The sequence below is a fragment of the Mesocricetus auratus genome, unplaced genomic scaffold (genome assembly GCF_017639785.1).
Source record: "Mesocricetus auratus isolate SY011 unplaced genomic scaffold, BCM_Maur_2.0 Super-Scaffold_100004, whole genome shotgun sequence".
Lineage (NCBI taxonomy): Eukaryota > Metazoa > Chordata > Mammalia > Rodentia > Cricetidae > Mesocricetus > Mesocricetus auratus.
This window is the reverse complement of record NW_024429189.1, coordinates 61,826,124-61,846,608: the sequence shown is the minus strand read 5'-3', so window position 1 is coordinate 61,846,608 and position 20,485 is coordinate 61,826,124. Positions and strand designations below refer to the sequence as shown.

At 38.2% G+C, this 20,485-nt stretch overlaps 1 protein-coding gene across 1 annotated transcript in view; it reads left to right on the top strand.

Moving 5' to 3' along the window:
- The window catches only part of Hsd17b12 (hydroxysteroid 17-beta dehydrogenase 12), a 130,430-nt gene that overhangs the window by 88,778 nt on the left and 21,167 nt on the right, over positions 1 to 20,485 (top strand). Inside the window, exons 5-7 of the mRNA XM_040745905.1 lie at positions 6,504 to 6,568; positions 7,289 to 7,333; positions 20,130 to 20,164. Of these exons, the coding sequence (XP_040601839.1) occupies positions 6,504 to 6,568; positions 7,289 to 7,333; positions 20,130 to 20,164 (145 nt within the window). The remainder of the gene's footprint in view (positions 1 to 6,503; positions 6,569 to 7,288; positions 7,334 to 20,129; positions 20,165 to 20,485) is intronic.

The following is a 20,485-nucleotide window of genomic DNA, read 5'->3' as shown; positions in this document are numbered from 1 at the left end:
GAAGTTTAGGGAAGGGAAATCCATGAACTGGAGAAGTTTAGGGTAGCAGGGTGTGGTGAGAAGAGCTGAGAGGAGCCAGGATGCCAGCAAGGATCCTGTGACAGGGACTTACTATGCTGAGATAGCCTGGAGACCAGCATGTCCTTTGTACTAATAAGCACCACAGTTAGCCTTTTATCCCCAGTTTCATTTGCACCTGATGTAAGTTAGGTTTTCAGTTTGTTAAGTAGGAGTGAAAGTATGGAAGTATCCTCAGCCAAATTTAGTTTAAGAGGATTTTTTGAGAAGCTGCAGTAGAATTTTAAGCACAAAGTGATAACATTTTTAGGAAGTCGTCTGACTTCCAAGTGGAAAAAGGCAAAGAGTATGGAGAAGCCAACAAGGCTATTCCAATAGATAAGGTGGTGACGTCATCTGTTAGGGTGGCGGCAGCAGAAACAGGTAGAAGTGACTAAGAAGATAAATCTGAACACTCCTGTGCCCCAAACTGGGCAGAATGATGTATACCTTTAGTCCTAGCACTTGGAAGGTAGAGGCAGATGATTCTGTATGAATTTAAGGATAACCTGCTCTATGTAGAGACTTCAGGACAGTGCATTACTTAGAATTAGATAACCACCCAATAGCAACTTTTAGGTTTTATCTTGAACAATAGGGAGACATTTTTCTAGACAGACTCTAGATGCAGAGAAAATTCTGTAAAGTAAAAAAATGACTATACTTGGAGCTATGTTGTCTCCAGCAGTTGAGAGAAATTCAATGCAGATACAAGTAGCCAGAGGGATGACTGATAAGAAGCCCCTCCTTTGCCCTGAATGAGGTAGAGACCTGGTAAAAGGCTCTCATGGGGACAGAATAGGCATAGAGGCTCAGTTATAGAGGGACACTCCTTAGAAACATCATCCAGGAGTGTGCCTTGTCATCCCACTAAATATGTTGACTGAGACTAGATTTCTGGAGTAAGCATAGGACTGTTAGAATTCAGATTTATTTTGATTCACTCAGACACCACTAAAGGCATTAATTAAAGCAGAACCTTTAACTTAAATCTGGATAATTAGCTCTGTGATTTCAGAAATGTAAATAGAAATTGATAAATATCCCCCTATTAGCTGACTTTGAACGACCAGCCTTGTGTCATTTCCTCTTTCTGCATCCTCACTTTCAATTTTATGTGTGCCAAATCTTACCTAATTTTGTAATGAGGATCAGTCACGTAGCAGTTTGTAATTAAACAGTGAAAGGGAAGTGTGTGCTGTTGCCTCTGACTCAGTCTTAATTTTTCAATTTCTGATTAAAGGCACTGCAAATTTAAAGCCTTGTAAACTCTCTTTTATTTGGAAATTGCTACTTACAAGTGTATGAAAACTGTAAAGTTTGCAAAATGTTTTACATCGTGTTCCAAATATCATCTGTCAGTGTATGAACATGTGCTAGCTCCAGCAATATGTTAAGAAGGCAAAAAAGGAAATTTCTTTGCATCTCTGTCACTATCTCCCTACAACTGTGAGACGAGGTCTGTTGAATGCAGTGAAGAGGGCAGAGGAGGTACTGGGATAAATCTAGCTAGTATAAACAGCTACTCTGTTGAGAGCTGCCCTGAGCTCTGCCTTCCAGAAGGATCTGTTTGTGTTGATGCTGGTCATACATACTAAAAGCAACATATTCGGATATTGAGCACAAAGTAGGAGAGCAGTAAATATTTCTTGGATAAACAACCACATGACAGCAGCTTTTTCCTCATTTATTGACATTTTAATATGCTTCAAATAGTGGATTCATGACAATGCACATTGTGCCTCTTGCTGAAATGATTGTCCCTATTTCATGTATGAAGAATAATGAGGACTTACTTTATGTCCCAGTTTTGGAAGCAGTAATGATGGAGCAGGACTGAACCCTGGCTCTGCTGGATTCTGAATTTTGGCCTTTTACAAAGTTGTTCTGGAGATGGACCTCAGAGTCTCCTACATGCTAGGCAAGTGCTCTACCATTAAGGTCAAACCCCAGACCATTTTACAAAAATTTAAGGCAGAAAGTGCTATCCCCCCAACTCACTCTCACTCTCTCTCTCTCACTCTCTCTCTCTCTCTCTCTCTCTCTCTCTCTCTCACACACACACACACACACACACTCTCATAGACACTGAGTCTCGGTATGTTCACTATTCCTGAAGCCCACTTTTTTTTAAAAAACAAAGTTTATTTAAAAATATAGTGAAATGACATCATTGTTCAAAATAGGTTTTACTAAAAACTCTGAATTGTTGGAATATATATATATATATTTATGAGAGAGAAATAGGGATGGATAGATAGATAGATAGATAGATAGATAGATAGATAGATATGAATGTAACTGAAGTGTAAGCTTATCCTTTTCTGCCTTGATGTCATAAGAAGGAAACAGAGATCCTTCATGTTATGTGATTTATAATTAGAAGCCCAGTCACTAGGCAAGGTATTTTTAAACCACATTAATTTCTTATGTTTCTGGTTAATGTAAAAAATGAAGCCAGTTGAAAGTGGTCTGTGTGAGGTTAGTGCATGAATGGATTTTAATTTTCTAATAATTTGTTATTGTTTGCTCCACCCTCATACCCAACCCAGATATCAGAAATCTAATTTTCTAATGACATCATTCCACCTCTGGCAACTGGCTGTGATAGAGGATTCGGTCCATGAACATCAGCAGCACATGAACTTGAAGGAACAGATGGGATATGGAGATAATTTTAAGCATTTATGATATAATTTAAAATAACACCCAGAATTAGTCTGCATTTTCCAAGTTTTCTTTTTAAATGTAGCACTTAACTTTGACAATAGTATTCTTTGAGATTCAAAATGTGCCCTCAGAGTATAGCTAAGTGCAGCTCCTTGCCAGTCCTCCCTGCAAAGAACCCTCCCTGAGGACTAGGTCTACAAGGATGGCAGCTCTGCCCGCCACCAATGCCTTGCTACTTCCCCTGGCCTTGTTCTATCTATACTTCTGTTCTCTCTCAGCCCCACCTCTTCTATTGGGTTCTGTAATGATCATAATGCCAACTTGATGGAATCCAGAATCATCTAGAAGATAAGCCTTTAAGCATTCCCTTGAAGGATTATTTACCCTCTGGGCACGCCTGGGGGTGGTTAATTGAGGTGGGAAGAACGTGGGTAGCTTCATTTCTGTGGGCTTGGTCCTGGACTGCTTAAAAAGGAGAAAGTGAGACGCGCATGCCATTGGTCATTCTGCTTCCTAACTGTGACCAGCTCCTCCGACACTCAGTTCCTGCCTTGCTGGACTATGACCTCAAACAGCAAGCTGAAATGGACTGTCTCCCCCTTAAGTTACTTTTGCCAGGGTGTTTTATCACAGCAACTGGAGAAGAAGCAATAGATAGGCTTCTTCCAGTCTGGGAACCTCACAAGGAGTGTTGGGAAGGTTTTCCGTGTTCAAGACCTTGAGCTGGTTACTGGACAATGAGAATTCTGAAGTTACACAGATGTACTTTGCTTTCTGAATGAGATGATGTATTCACTACTGAAAGGATTTTGCAGGCCCAGGGGGGTGGGAAAGCAACACAGAATGGTGGTTGTTTAAAGAAGAAGCTACAAAACTCACTGACAGTGCAATTTTAATGCTAATTTAAGATACAACCCATTAGAAGAGATTTTCAACTTTCTGAATAAGGTTAGAACAACTTGTGAGATTGTTTTTGTGAATCCTGTAAAGCATCTTGTAATAAGTACATAAAGCAATGGCACTGCTTGCACCCATTCTTAATGAGATTAAGCTATAATAGCAATCTTTCCATCTTTCACTCCTACTCACAGCACTTTCTTTTCAGCATTCCCTGAACACTTCCTATCTGCTGTTTGGTTATTGCTGTCACCTACTGTCTCAAAATAAAACTGCAGTGGGTTTCCAAGAGATTCCTAGTGTTGTGCACTTACAAGAAACTGTTATTGAAGAGTGGGATGGCACTCAAAGTTTCCCTCAGAAGATTTGATAGTACAGCCTGCTGAAATGGTCTGACAATCGGAGTAGCAGGAGAAATGGCAGGCAGATTTGTTAACACACATGTACACTGAGACCCACAAATGGGCAGTTAAAGTCAGATGGTTAAAAGTTTAATACCCTCCCCATAGGGAAGGAGTGTAGGAGGAATATAGGTAGTTGTAGAGGGGTAAGAAATGATTTTAGAAGTGATGAATAGTACAGAGAAGAGATAACGACCTCGGATAAAATTCCTCCAATCGTAGGCATGATGTTTCAGTTTCATTGGTGACTTGAGCATTTAGTGGGTCCAGTCTTTAAAAAGTGATGATGACTTCAGAGCTTCATCCAGTATCTGCTGACTCCAAAGTGCCTTGAATATAAAATTTCAGCATCCCAAAATACTGTGTTTGGAGCTACTCTTTCCTTAGAGCTGAGAGGAGTAACAATTGTTCACAGCACAATGAACTGATTACTCCCTGGGAGAGATGACAGCTAGCCGGTATGCTACTGCAGAAGACGCATCCAGGGAAATGGAGGGCTCAAGAGTCCTCCTCCCTACTCTGTATTTGCCATGGTGAGTTTGACATGTTTTTACTCATAAATCTAGACTTGATGCTCCAAAATCCTGTTCTAGACTTCACAGTTTTTGTTGGGCACGTAGGATACTAAATGCAGTTCTACTGCATGATAGTTTATGGACCAATGAGTTGTTTTTTTTTTTTTCTTAATATGGCTCTGTTTGATAGCTTTCCCTATTTTCATTGTATGAGCGGACAGGATTGCTAGTTTCCTTTGCTCAGTTAGCAGAGGCAGATCAGAAAGCTGTCTGCTGTTAAACTTTAACCAGAATAATGCTCCCTAGCTTGCTGAGTTATCTATGTGCTTCCTTAGTTCAATTTTATGCTTATAGCACATGCTAAGATAGCAAGTCAACTGTTCTACTTACAAAGTTCTAGATTTCAGAACAATAATAAAAATAGCCCACCAGTTTTGGCTCTTAAAAGATTTATAATTTTTGGTTTAATTTTTAACATCCTTTATAAGTGTGATTGCTGAGACACTTGGTAGAGGGGGGGAATAAGATAAAAATTGATCTAGACCAATGGGTAGGCATGAGTCCTATCCATTGGCTTTCCTGTTTTCAGATGATGAACGATTCAAGGCATCCTTGCAGACTCCAGTAACAGATTTAGTTCAATATAGAACACGATCTCACTCCTTCCTACTCTTAATTATTAGAAAAGGTATGCCTATCAGGTCTATCTGGCTGTAGAAAACTGATCGTAATTTTGTTATCTTCTTGCAACTGAAACTTTTCTAGTGGTTTGGTTTTGTTAAACATTGCTAACAGTATTTATTTTCCAGTTATTACTGGTCACTTTGCGTTCGTGAATTACGGGTAAAGGTGTATGGCAGTTTTAGTGATTAAAGTTTAGTTTCTGCAGTCAAACTTCTGAGTTTGAATTTTGGCATAGTTTGCCCTGTAATCTTGGTCATGTTCCTTTTTAAGTGCTGTGGATTTTAGTTTCTAGAGTATAGTTTAGAAATTACCTAATGGGCTTCTTGTAGCAATTAAATGTAGATAAATAGATAATCTATTTTGTGAGTTAATTAGTTTATGTAAAGTCAGGGATATTTCATCCATCTTGAGAATGTTCCTTATTTAGTATTTGTCTTTGTCTTTCTAGAGAAAACATTGATAACTGAGTATTCAAATATAGGACCTAATATGTATAAATGTATTCAAATAATCTATAGGCTTATCTTACATCGCCAAGCTGAGGTTAGATGATAATGCAGGGAGAGTTCAAAGAAAGCTATTACCTCAGCCTTCCATGAACTGTTTATTAGAGATACTTGGTCTGACCTACCCTCCTAGCTACCACAAGAAAACCTCGAAGTCAGGCTCTCTAGAAATGGACTATCGTGACACTGGACCCTTTGTTGTGAAATCATTGATTCTTTGGGTTGGGAACCATTCTCTTCCTACTAGGTTATAAACACATGATATGAGAACCCTTCCCTTTCCTTCTGCCCTTTCTAGTCCCTAGCACCACATGCCTTGCCTACAAGCATGTGGCAAATATTTGTCACATGACTGAGTAAACTCTTACATTAGCAGTAAGCAGGCAGAGATGTGAACTGGACATGACTTATTCAGGTCACACATTTTATGCCACGGCTGTAGCTAGAACCCAAGTTTCCAGTCCCCTGCACTGTGCATTCTCTGTTCTTTCTACTATAACATGAAGGTATAAGGAGCAGAGCAATTGACTGGCATTATCTACAGATGACTAGTACAGAGGGAGAACACATGTTCCAGAGAGTTAGCCTGAGGGGCGGAGGCATGTAGGTCGTAAGTACCAAAAGACTTCATGAAGTAAAGAACATTTAAACTGGAATAATGAGGATTTTAGATATAACTTTATATGTATCATTTAAGTCATGACAGGTTAATCTTAATATTTCAGTATATTATTAAAATAAATATACTAGCTAACAGTCTTGTCTTATTTCAGTGAACAACGTGGGGATGTCATACGAGTATCCAGAATACTTTTTGGAAGTTCCTGACTTGGACAATGTGAGTCTTTGTTTATTATGATAACAAAAAGAAAGCTGAAAGTATCAGTGAGACAGTGTAGAAGAATGATTCAGACTGACAGCTATCTGCAGTTCATAGCTTGGCTCTTATGGGAATGATCCTAACCAAAGGTAGCTTGTGTATTTACCCACAAATGTAAAATGGGCAGCTTCATAGCAATGCTAGAAGGATTGAATGAAAAATATTTATAATGTCATTTATACAGTGCCGGGATCAATAGTAGCTGTAATTTCATTATTATTGTTTTCATTAGATTAAGATAACTCTATTTTAAGAATTGGGACATCAAAAAATCAGTTTAAAAACTCATAAATATGTTAATATATAGCAGCATAGTTGACTGAAGTAAACTAGCTTTACCAAAATGAAATCTGCAGTCTTGATTCATGTATATTCCTTTAATGAAAACTAAGAGTCACATCCCAGAAAGACTATGTCAGTTTTTAAAATCACTTGAAACTCTTAACTGCAGTCATCTCCATTTCCCCATTAGTTGAGAGGAAATTATTAAGTGTTTTATTTTGGATTTAGTGTGTCTCTTTACTTTCAAAGCAAAAATCTACCTTTTGACCCCAGCTCCTATTGTATTTATAGGTCTTTGCAATATCTGAAAAAGATTCAGATGTGTGCCCCACAAGTATATTTATAACATCATTACTTTCCTAATAAAATTACATTAAATTATCCATTTTTTTGCAGACCATCAAGAAACTGATAAATATTAATGTTCTTTCCGTTTGCAAGGTAAGCAGATTTGTTACAAATCTGTCATCTTTTTTGGCTCTATCTAAAAATACTGATACAGAGTCCATTGGCTCAGTTCTGTCAACTATTATTTGATCTGTGTATTCCAGGTGAATGTGGTCTTATTTCCTTAAGTCTCCAGAAATCAGGAAGAACTGACCCCCAAACACACTTGTCTTAATATGCTTTCTAACAACCTAACAATTCTCATGTGTCTTCTGTACACATTCACCATGGTTGATACCACAACTGACTGCAAAATCTATCTTAGATTCAAGGATGACTGACCTGAGCCATTTGCTTTGATTTATTTTCATTCCAATGTATGTAGTAATTCACTGTTACATGGGAAGCCAGGATTCTAGAAACCAATGAGTAGTTTTTTATTAGCTGTAAATAATAACTAGCTAGGAGAACCTGGCTTGGTGGCAAATACCTTGTTATATCAGCACAAGGAGGCAGAGGCAGGCAGAGCTCTATGAGTTTAAGTCTAGACTGGTCTACATAGTGAGTTCTAGACCAACCAGGGATGCACAGCGAGAGCCTGTCTCAAAAACAAAACAAAAACAAGAACAATAAAGATATCCAGCCTGGTCACTAGTTGCTCAGTATGTGTTATAGTCATTTTACTCAATGTATAACACAAGATTATTATTGTGACTCCTTGAAAGGAGCAATAGCTAGAGAGTATAAACACCTAATCTCTACGTTAACAGGAGCTATGGAGGTTACTACTGACTTACTTATACCAAATGACGGGGAAGTATTGCCACAGGCAGAATTCCCATGAGGAGTGTCAGACACTTTAAATCTGAACATTCTTGTAGAAAGCCACTGCACTTTAATAGCTCATGTATATACTAATTTATTTAAGGAAATGAGAAATAGTTTGTCAGAACTATTCAAAATGATAGGTAAATACAATTAAGAATTAAATGTTTCACTTCGTGGCGGGATCTTGATGTTTTTCTCTTGTGAATTTTCAAGAATAACTATCTCTGTGTCTTTGTATCCCAAGAGAAACAAACCCCCACATGGCTGGTTCAAGTCCAAACATCTAGTACTATACACCTGACCTGACTTTTTTTGTATGGCTTTGCTTTTCCTGTGTAATGTAAATGTTAATTCAGTGTAATATAAACGTGAGAGGGGGGGGGAGAGGGAGATTTGGCTTTTATATAAACTAAAGTGAGCAGATGAACTACCAGTGGAGATATGAGTAGATAAAGAGCAAGACCTGCATTTGTGAAACTCATGCTCTTAAATGTGGCTAATAGGAATATATTATATAGTTTTAAGGGCATTTTCTTTACCAGATTCATATAAATGTTTACCCTTTAGCAATCTTTCTAGGATTTTATGATAATTAAGAAACTGCCATTTTCTAACCATTTTAGTCTTGGGGTCTGGAATGCTCCCTTTTTTCACTTTAGTTTTCATCTGTAAATTGAAGATGATATATCTCTTTTCCTCAGTGACTTGTTTGAATGAAACAAGGTAATGTCTCTAAAACTCAGAGTTGGGGATGTAGCTCAGAAGGTAGAGTGCTTGCTTAGGATGGCACAAAGTCTTGGATTCAATCCTTAGAACCTCATAAAGCCAGGCATGGTCATGTGTGCCTTAGGAAGTAGAAGACAGGACAGAAGGACCAGAAATTGAAGATCATTCTTGCCAGGCTGAACTATATGAGATCCTGGAGAGAGGGTCAAAAGTGAGTGAAGAGACAGACAGACAAAAGGGGAGGGAAGGAAGGAGGGAAAAAGAGAGAGACCCTAAAAATGTTATTATTGCTACTAAACTCAAAGTTGTTCATTTTTACATAATATATGTAATAATGATTTTATTTTTTTTAGAAAAAAGGTTTTAAATAAAAATTGTTACAAATTATATTCTGTTATTGCTATGTCTTGTGAGATTATCCTTTAAAATGAATAGTTTTACTGTTGCTCTTTTTTTATGTTGTATTTGGCCAAATGATTGAAAATAATAAGTGTTACGGCAGTGTGAAGTGTTTCACAACATATTGTCCTAAGTTAATGAGAAAACTTTGTTTAAGTGCTTAAGCTTTATGTTGTAGAATTCTTCATACCAGCTATGGGTTTGTCTACTGATAACTTCCATTCTCTGTCAATCAGCTGTGTAGGTTTTACTATGGATCCTAGTCTTTTGTCTTACAGTCCTGCTTGCTTCATTGTTGACTCTGCTTTAAAATGCTGTCCTCCTGTTTACCAAAGCATGGATTTTTGGCTGGCCATCTGTAGAATACTAATGAAGAAAGGCTGAGGCCTTGCTCTCCAACCACAGACCGTGTCCTTCACACAGCATCTTAGCACAGAAAAGCGTGTGATCCATCTCATTCTTGCTTAAAGACCAAATAGCGCTGGTGTGTGCCATGGATAAAATAGCACAAATTCAGCAGCCCTGCAAAGTAACTAGTCCCTTTAAAAAGTGATGATAAATGCCAGGAGACATGATGCATACTTGGTAATCCCAGGACTTGGGGGACTAAGGCAGGAGAAACAGGAGTTTGATACTAGCCTGACATACATAGTGAACCCCTATCTTAAGAGAAGAGAGGGGGAACTAGTAATGGGATATTGGTGTGTTACACGCTTATCTCTCCCTCTTTATTCTTCCTCTTCCCCATTCTCATTTTGAGTTGGCATATGTAAGCTGGTTCCCATGAACTGGCTTCATGGACATGGATGTTCATTTTTTAAGCACTTGTGAACCATCCTGAGGGGAAGCATCACCAGTAGAAGATTTGGATATAAGCTTAAAATTTATACAAACCTTCTTTTATAGACCAGATCCTATTTTAAAAGCGCTAAGGGAATTTACTGTTTAAAATACTTCCTCAATAAGTTGAATAATCATTCTTTAGTCAGTCTTAAGTATGAATCTAAACTTTTATATCATTGTGATGTAAACTTTGAATGGAAAAGCATTCAGAATTCCATGGTGCACAGTTGGGTTTGTTTTGTTATACTGTGGTTAAGATCAATAAATTGCCTCCCTGGTATAATGGAGATGTGAAAATGGTTTGATTGGAGCAATGAGAGTCATCAGTGAACTGTGGTAAACCTAGAGGTGGAAGAGGACATGAGATCAGGCTTGTATAGGAACTTGGGTGTTCAACAGATAGAGAACCATGGAGAGCTGCCGAATCCAGTGTATTGTGAGACAGTGCTAGTGGTAGAATGATAGAGTATTTCAGTTTTCTATGGCATATATGTTTATCTTAGTTATATTGAGGAAGGGCATTCCCTGTGTTCAAGCTTTGTGTGTGTGACTGAGTTTAGTCTTATGATGCTGTGATTTGCCCCAGAAGCTATTTCAATGACTTGTACCTATTGTTCTTTAACTGATTGCATTTTTGTCAAGGCCAGAATGACTTCTGTGAGCCTTGAGGTAACTTAAAAGGAGATGAAGACTGGTTTGTCTATAGGATCTTAGGTTTTCTGGTGGTTAGGCATCGGGGGGGAGAACTAAGGCACAGGTGTCTAGCCTGAAGCTTCAATAAGTGTATTCGGTAAGATTGGAGCAGTCTCTCTTCACCATCAGGCTCATTGTTTTCATGTCTTTACCAAATGATAAGGTACCTTTATAGAGGTACCAGGAGATGTTGGGGAGATCAGCTTGCCATGTTGTTTGGGGTTCATGCTCAAAATTAGAGGTAGAGCCTCTAATCTTGTTGAAAGATTCATGTGTTCCTGCCCTGCATGAGTGGGTCAGGTGATTGTATAAATCATGTAAGCCCTGCATTATAATAGTAAAATAATCCTGGATTCAAAGGAATTTCAGGCCATCACTGGGTAATGAGGTGATCCAGGAGAATGTTGGAGAAAAAATATTAACTGGAGTAGTGTGGTCCCAGACCCCACTGAATGGTTGTAAACCACCATATGGGGGCTGGGAACCCAAACCTAGGTCTTTTGTGAGAGCAGTTAGTGGTCTTAACCACTGAGCCCTCTCTCCAGCCCTGGTTGCTTCACTTTTGAACCTTGTCCAGTGGCTTGGGCTTTCTCTGTGTGCCTCACTTTATTAGTCTTTGCTTCATTATAAAGCCTTGTTGCTTGCTTTTCTAGTGTTGCTCTTGGGTCCTTTCAGGATTAGATTTAGCCTTGTTTTTGTTCCCTCTCCTGCAGCTAAGTGGCAGAAGTTCTGTAAAGATGGACAGTATGACAGATGAAGAAGAATCCTACCAGGCCGTGTTTCCCCCAGTTTCAGTTGTTCTGTGACTAAAATCTCAGATAAACCTCATAAGAACAAAGACCATCACTCCAGAAATAGTGTGATTTAGAGACAAACTTGAGGATATTGAACCACCTCTTGTCAAATAGTTCCTGTTTTGTGCCTATTGGGATTTCCATCCTAGAATACTGAGAACACTGTCTATATAGTATAACCCTACTCACAGCCCCTGCCTAAAGGAAGCAAAAACATTCCTTCCAATGGTCCTCACCCCTGAAGCTCCTACTGGTCTTGGTAAATAAGACACAAGTTGGAAAAATCAAGGCTTCCATCCTAACAGAGGGAATATTCTAACCTTAGTTACCTTCCTTAGAACAGAGAAGAAAATGTATGGTGGTAAAATTTATGAACACATCCACTTGAGTAAATGCTGTTAATTGTGGTATTTGCTTTATTGAGGAATAGAAAGGAGTAATCTCAAGAAGAGAGTAAGAAGTTGTGTGTTCCTTTGTCAAACACTCAACCAGTGTAGAACTGGAAATCTTGTCTTGTTAGGGCTGGAGTGACAGGGACATGTATGTGTCTCTTCTAGACTATTAGGCTTGGAGTCACATGGGCCCGTGGCACACTGCATGGCTTCCTTTCACTTTGCAGTTCTTAGCATGGAGCTGTTTATACATGAGCATTGGCACTGTGAACATTGGCACTGTGTCCCACTTGTTCCCTGCCTTATGCTAAGCAGTACTCAGCTGATGTTTTTCCTACAGATGAGTGCATTTTAAAAATGAGAACTTCTGGTTCTTAAAGAATCACTGAATAAAGTACGACCCTCAAGGGTGAACGAGGGTCAGGTGAAGGAAAATTGTGAGAATTTCTTAGGTCAGAGGTTACAGGCAATGGTCTATGGCTGGATATGGCTTACCAGCATGTTTTGGTTGATTCAGTTTTCAAAACCAGAGAACTTCACATTCAGATTTATAGCTTCTGGGGGGGGGGGTGGATCTGGAAATCACGTGACACAGACCTCAGGAGCTGCATAGCAGTGGGTATGTGAGCCATTAATGCCTGACTTCTCTAGATCACAGCAGCCCTGCTTCTCTCTCTTGTGTGGCCAGTGCTTGTAGAAGTATGAGTGTGGGTTCCCCTCCAAATGACTCCAGGTCTTCAGGTTACTCAAACTGAGCAGCTGCTTAGTGAACTTGAAGGAGCTGAGTGGCTTGGACCAAGTCAACTCCTGTCTTAGTTCATTTGCAGCTGTTGTAACAACAAAAATATCTCTGACTATGTTAAATATGAAGAACCAATGTGTTTTTCTCACAGTTTGGGTGGGTGAAAAGTTCAGGATCAAGTTGCTAATAGAATCAGTGCCTGAAGATGGAGGGACCCATTCCTCATAGCTTCTGGTGCCTTCTTCCTGTGTCCTCTTCACATGGTGAAGAGGGAAGTAAACAGGCTTCATCAGATTTCTGTAAGGACATCAGTCCCAATCGTACTGTTGGGGTCTCCACCTATGAGCTTTGTGGAGACACAAACATTTAGAACATCTCCCATTCTTGTGATTCTCTGAAACCCAAAGAGAACCTTGCGAGGTGGCTGTCTCTCTTTTTCAGGTGAGGGACATCAAAACAATATTGCCTGAACTTCCTGCTACCCTCAAAGCCCTGGTTACACACTTTTGAAAAGCTGTTTTCTCCTGCTGTGACACCATGTCTTCATTTTAGGCCAGTTACCAAAAGTGCCTAAGATGAGGTGCTTTACCCACGATGTAAATATTTGGATGAATAGTGAAAGGGTGGAAAGCACCAAAAAGCTCATTTTCTTTCTTACGTGGATATGCCTCAAGTAGGTAACAGCACCAGTAGGGGGAGCATTAGTTAGGAAATCTCTGAGAAGAATTTTGTTCCTCTCTCTAACTGTATTTAATTTAGGAATTTGCTAGAAATATATCCTGATATTCTGCTCCCAGATAACATTAGGAAATTAATTAATAAATCCTAAGTATGATGTGTCCTTCAATACTGATTCCCCCATCTAAGGCCTTTTCTGGATGAAAAGCCCCATTGTGGCTTTTCTTGGAATTAACTTGGATATTCCTATTCATTTTGAAGCTAACTGTCCCTCTTGCTACTTAAAATGTTCAAATTACTGGTACCTTTAGCCTTTAGTGATAGCTGTAACGGGCTGCCTCAGACACAGTGGAGGCAAAGTATTTCCAAAATGCAGCACAGCACTTCTTCCACAGCTTTCTTCCAAAAATGAAGACACCCTTACAGATTGATTTTGAGGTTTTCTTTAGCTCATAGTGAACCTAGTTCATAGGAAAATGCCTTTCATATGTGTAAACTTTAGGAATCATTTTCTCCTTTCAATATCTGTCACTTTTCTTATTTTTTGGAGGGGGGAATAATACAAGTATTTACACCAGATGCTGCTGCTCATTCTTTTATAATCTTTATAATTCTTTATAATCTTTGTTTAGAATGCAGAAATTAGGACTTTAGGTTTAACATTGTTAACCAGCAATTGTCAATTGTCTGTTCTGGGGAATTTTTTTCCCCTTTTCTTATATTATTTTTGTAGATCAAAGTGGGATTTATTGGACAAGGAAAAGCTCTATTTATGGCCTAGGGCATCATTCCAGACTAAGAGAACTCTGAACTTCCTCAAAGACTTAAGCACCAAGAAAAGGCAAAATCAAATAATACTTAGAGATTGCAGAGTGCTTTAAAAACTGTATCTAATTAAGCTTCCCACCCCCTGTGCAGTAAATACTCTGTTAGTTATACAGGTGAGATTCTAAGAATTTCTAATTAAGCTGTGTTCTCACTTCCTCACCTCCATGGCGCTCAAATTATACAGTTTGCCAAAGGAAGTATGTGCTATGTCATTCTGGTGTAGTTTCCAGTAGAGTTCTCATCTCGTTTCTCAAAATGTGAGGGGATTATAGAACATTATTGTTAATTCTTTTCACAACTATACTATGATTTTTGTTGTTGTTCATTATTTCAGTTGAACACTTGGTTCAGATTTTTGTATGTAAGGAACTGTTTCTTTCTAAATTGTACGGGTCCATCTCTCAGTTATCTAAATCCAGACTTGATTGATTTAAATAGGTTTCTTTGGAGGTAGAGTTAGGGCAGAGGTGAACAAAGTGACTATGGGAGATGTCCTAATTTTGCTCATGAAAAGCCTGGATTCATGAAGCTGAGCCTATATTCTGAGGTAACTTGTTCTACTTTATTCCCTAGTCACATGTAGTAAGTAGTGACACAGATTTTATTCTAAAAAGTGTCTCAAGTTTGATTGGTTGATCTTTTTTTGAGATAGGACCCTGTTATGTACCTTGGGCTGGGCTTGAATTTGGTATAGACCAGGCTAACATTGAACTCAAGATTGTGACTCAGCATCTTGAGTACTATGATTAAAGCCATGCACAGCGTCGTCTGGCTTCTTGAATATTTTTACAATTTTTTTCACTAGGGAGAGCCTTTGAGCATTATAGGAGTGCTGGAACAAATGACCAAGTCCCAGAGACTGAGTAGTATAGAAATGTGTATTATATTAATTTCCATACCAAAGAGTGGGAACACCTAGACAGCCACCTGGGCCTGTAGGTTCCTTTTATCAGCAGGGACTGCTGCTGTAAAAATAAAGAAAAAAATCGTCATATTAGGCTTTGGCAGTTTTGTTTGTTTGTTTCTTTTTTTTTTTAAGAAATAAAATTGTGAGGACTTTACTAATTATAAAAACACTGCAAGATTGTTACCAAAAATATTTGAAAGCTATATGAGCACTAAGAAGAAAATAAATCCTGTATAATCCTGGCCACAGATGGCTACATTTTAATACAACATTTTCAAGGATTTTCTAGGCCAGCCAGTTTATTTTTGGGTTATGGATCTCAACTAAGTGACTTAATAATACTGATTATGATTTTGTATGAGGTAAATGAACTTCATATTTCTTTCCTAGGCAAAATATAAATAATCTGTACAAGTAAATATTTCACTCTTGAAAATGAATATGTGGCTTCCTCCTAGAAATTCAAACTTAAGCTGTTAAGAAGTCATTCATGTATCTATGTACACTTATGTACTATATGCCACTTACGAAGTGATACTAGAGCTACATGTGAGACGATGTGTATTAACTTTTTAGACTTTAAAGTGTCTTTGTCTTATTTTGTAATGTGTATTAATGAAAACATTACTAAAAATGTATATGTGTAATTATGAAACACCTTTTTCCTACAATCTTTGAAGCTGTCATTATCATAAAAGTTCTGTTGTGGTAACTTCCATCCAATTGGGGAAAACTGTATTACTTTTCTGTTACTGTGATAAAACACCATGATCAAGGCATCACTAATAGAAGAAGGAATTCATTTGAGCTTATAGTTCCAGAGGAGTAAGAATCCATCATTGTATGAAAGTGTGACATAAAGGGCTGGCCAGTGAATTCTTAGCCTGAGTTCACAGCTTGAACCATACCCAGAGCAAACTGGAAATGGCACAGTCATTTAAACCCTCAAAGCTGCTTCTTGTGACATACTTCCTCCAACATGCCATACCTCCTAAGCCTCCTCAAACAACAGCACCAACAGGGGAGTAAGTGTTCAAATACATGAGCCTATAGGGGATATTCTCATTCAAACCACCACAGAATGGAATTAAAATTGCTTTCTGTGCATTTGTCCAGGCAGCCTCGAATGAATAGAAAAAAAGGCTAGAAGTCACGTTTACTATTATTACTTGCCTAATATTCTTAACCACCAAACTCACAAGTTGTGATAATATCATTTTAGAAATATGTAAAGAGAAACAACAAACTACCTGGCACAGTAATTATCACCTACAAATGGTCTAAAATTAGCATGTTGAATTAACACAGAAACACCATGTGAGCTGTGAAATGGAGTGCAGATGTACAGTGAGATTTCATAACATGCTTGGTACATGGGTATAGATACCCATATATTAAGGTACTAGTCAATAAATGGAAAGTAAAACGAGACTTAAGTCCTGTGTAAATCTCATGTTAGAGAGAATTTAATTTAATGTGAATACAGTTAAGTCTGTCGACTTGTATGTTGAACATTTTTAAATGATATGTATACATGTGCCCAAGTAAAGTTGAGCTACTCAAACTTCTCATTTTAGTTTACATTTATAAAGAATATATTTAGTTATGTCAGTACATATAAGGTCATCAAAAATGCATTTAATTATTAACATGTTGTTGATATACTTTTGTAAGTATGATTATATTATGTGAGGTTTCACATTGTTTCTGACCATCTTCTGGATAATTTTTCATCTAGAACAGAAGCATGATATGGCATAAAGGAAAAATATAGTTTCTGATTTATAGCTCCCTAATATACCAACCAAAAGTTAAACTCTGGTTGAGCTTGCCTGGTAATTCTCCGGGTTAATTGGTGCCTACAAATCTCACTCATACACGTGCACACCACCATGTGTGTAGGAAGGCTACAGCAAGTATTAACCAGCTGGACTCCACATAGCTACTATGCAGGTGACAGGTCTCATTTCCTTAATATATATGGATGCACGTGTAAGCACATGCATACATGCACAGGCAGACACAATCAAGTCTTCTACAGATGCAAGCTACATGACACATCTAACCAGTTGTATATATATTTTACATCTCTATATTTTGTTATTTGTTAAACCTATCAAATAAGTCTGGAATTCCATAGCATACATCATATTTTCTCACAGTTTGCCTTTTTTCATTCAGTTTCTCCTGGCATTTATTTTTTGCCCACTGAAATCCTGCTTATGCTTTTATAACTTAACCAAAGCATAATCTATGAAGCTCTGCCTGTTTTGTAACTGCTGCTATTCCTAAGCACCAGTGTCCTCTGTCTGCTCACAGGGGTATCCTGTTTTGGGTCCTGAGTTCTTCTACCCACTCTGGTGACTGCAGATAAAACAGAAGGATGGGTGTTGCTCCCGACTCTTTGATTGATATGAAGAGAGTATATTATAGAGTGTCTTTATCTTCTGAGTTTGCTAAAGTCACATCAAGAGTACTTTATGATTCCAGTTCCTTGTTTCTTAGCCACATAATTATAGTGGTCTCCTAAAAATTTATGAATTTGTAAAATTCTTCTGTTCTGAGTATTCAAGTTTTGTTTGTTTGTTTTGGATAAATATAAAGAGTGTTAATAGTTATGACAACCTAATCTTAGAATTATTCTACTACCCCAAGGAGTTCCCAAATGAAATATTTTTAAAATACTGGAAGAATTGTCCAGAAACTTCTGTATGGTCAGTTGAAATGGATGATCTTGAAATGTGTTACTATTCTTGGTTCTAAACTATGGGACACACATGCTTAAGGGTAGCATTGGAGGCTAAAAGGGTAGTGCAGTATGACTGTGAGGGACACCAGTGTCCCTTCAGAGGTCTCTGTGTTGTGCTGTTTGTGGGGTCTCTCACACATCTTTATTATAAGTTAGGAATATAATAACATGTATTTAAATCTTCATTTAATATATTAGGACTTTAGGGAAGAAGAACCTAGCTCAGTCACATTGTTATAAGAAGGACTGAAATTATGGCCAGAGTGCACACCACAGTTGCCTTAACATTCATTGGTTATGTATTAAACAGCTGTTGTTTGCCTCTGGAAAGACAAATCTTGGGAAACACATCAGCAAAGTTGAAATTTGTGTTTAACCTGAAAAGGAGAAAGCAACTGCATTGAAAAACAGACTCTGAAGTCAGCCTTACTTTGACTTGGTTCTATCACATCTAGTTTGAAGCTCAACAACATTTTGATTTGGATCAGGCAAATCGAGAAAAATGGAGGGGACTGTTCTTTTGGGGAGGGTTCATAAAATGTTAACATTGGTCCTTCTTTACCAACATAAATGACCAATATTGCTAGTTAGAATTTTGGTTAAAGGGCTGGGTACTTTAGGGCAGTGGCATACACCAGCTTAGTATGTGCCAAAGGCCTCAAGGTTCATGTCCAACACTGCAAAGCAAGCAAAAAGAGATATTGGTTAAGTCTTGTAACAGAAGTAGTTTCAGGACATAATCAGAATCAAAACGGGTCATGTGTTGGAGTCAGAGAAAGTAGCGATCAGGGTGCTTACTGGAGCAGGTGCTGAGAGTGCTGCACAGTAGCTCCTCAATCATTAGGGATCTTGCCTCTTATCCTGTCATCCTACCTCATTCTACCTATAAAGACGAAGATGGTGGAGAAGACAGGCTATTTTCTTCTTCTGAGTCCATGACCAAGACATTGTGTGTCCTACTTCTCATGAAATAGTTATAGGCCACATGCAGTTTTCAGAGAAATTGTAAAACATGTTTTTTATGGGAGGTACCAAGAGTGGGAAAGAGATTATGTGCTTTGAAACTTCATCTTCAGGAAAGAACAAATGCTGAAAGACAGCTGACTGTCCTGCCTTCTGACCTATGAGTTCTGTGAAACAAAGACTGTGTAAAAAGGAGGGGATATAGGAAGTTCCAGTCTGCACTTGCTCTTACAGTTTCTCCTTTTTCATCTCGGCCAGAAGATTTGGTCAAATCTTTACTTCTGTTGAAATGTTTCTGCTAAACTCTGAAGATAGTCTTTTGCTCTGATATTGGTTGGGTTTTTTTGTTTTGTTTTTTTATGATATAGTGATAGCTTGAGCTCACTCATTGAGTGCATGACCATCTCTAGAGCTGACCTTTGTACCCCTACATAGCACACTTTAATGCCGAAAGTCTTCAGTGACCTTTTCTTCAGAGTATTTCTGTGAAAAACAATCTTTTATCAAAATGCTGTCATTTTAATTGGTGTGTGATATTATTCAAGATAAAAGGCTTAAAATGTCTATGCTTACCAAGTATTTCAGCTTCTTGTGTTGCTTAAAGAACTGCTCCAAGCTGAGTCAAGACTTGTTTAACTGTGAGGTCATCTTGACAAAGATTACACTTCTAACTTTTCTTGGAGAATACTATCCCAGACAGTTCACTAGCAGCATGTCTCATCATTGTATGCATTTTGCCAGTAATTATGAAGTTGTTAAACTGCATATGTCACCTTTTCACTGTTCCTCAATAACGACCACAAGTGTTAAGGTTAAGAATGCATTTACTTACGGCTAACTGGACCACAGAAAACAGTGAATGCACTTACTATTTGTCAAATGTCATTTGCTAGCATTCTCCCTCCCCAAAGCCTTTTTTGATCAGAAAATGTTGTTTGAGCTCTTAATATTAGAAAACCTAATTCATCTTGGTATGTGGGATGTTGTTACATGTAATAACATTCATCTTTTCTGGGAAGGGCTTATTAGATGTCCACTTATCATAGAGTCTTTGTTATTTGAGGTGCCCATATCAGCCTTATTTTTCAGACAAGGCTAATCTTAGCCATGTTCACTGAAAACTTTCCCAGTATGCTCTCCTTATATATTCCTAGCACAGTAAAATTATATGGCATGTGTAAAATATGCTTCTCTTTGTAGAGTGATGAGTGGATTCATGATTTCCTTCTCTTTGGTGTGGGTGAGTGGCCTTCACTCTTTTGTTGCCTATGTCTTCAGCCATCATGAATGTTTTGTTTTTTCTTGCAGGTGACACGCTTGGTATTGCCTGGCATGGTAGAAAGGTGAGTCACACGCTCACACACAAACACTGTGGATGCAGAGCTCATTATTATTTATAGGGAGAATCCTTTCTTTGAGAATTTCATTAAAGTGACTAATGAACCTAACTCTGTCTTAGCACCAGGCGAATCACACAGTGTAGCATGAGTCATTGGTGGAGGAGGCCTTTTCCACTAGACTTTTTTATTTCCCTCTCTAGGGTTGTGGTGGTTCCTCTAGATCAGGATTAAAAAGCCAGCCTGAGTCACCATCACTAACTCAATTGCCAGCTATTTTGAGGGGGTGGATAGAGTTCCTGGGATATTCCTTGGAATCCCTCCTTA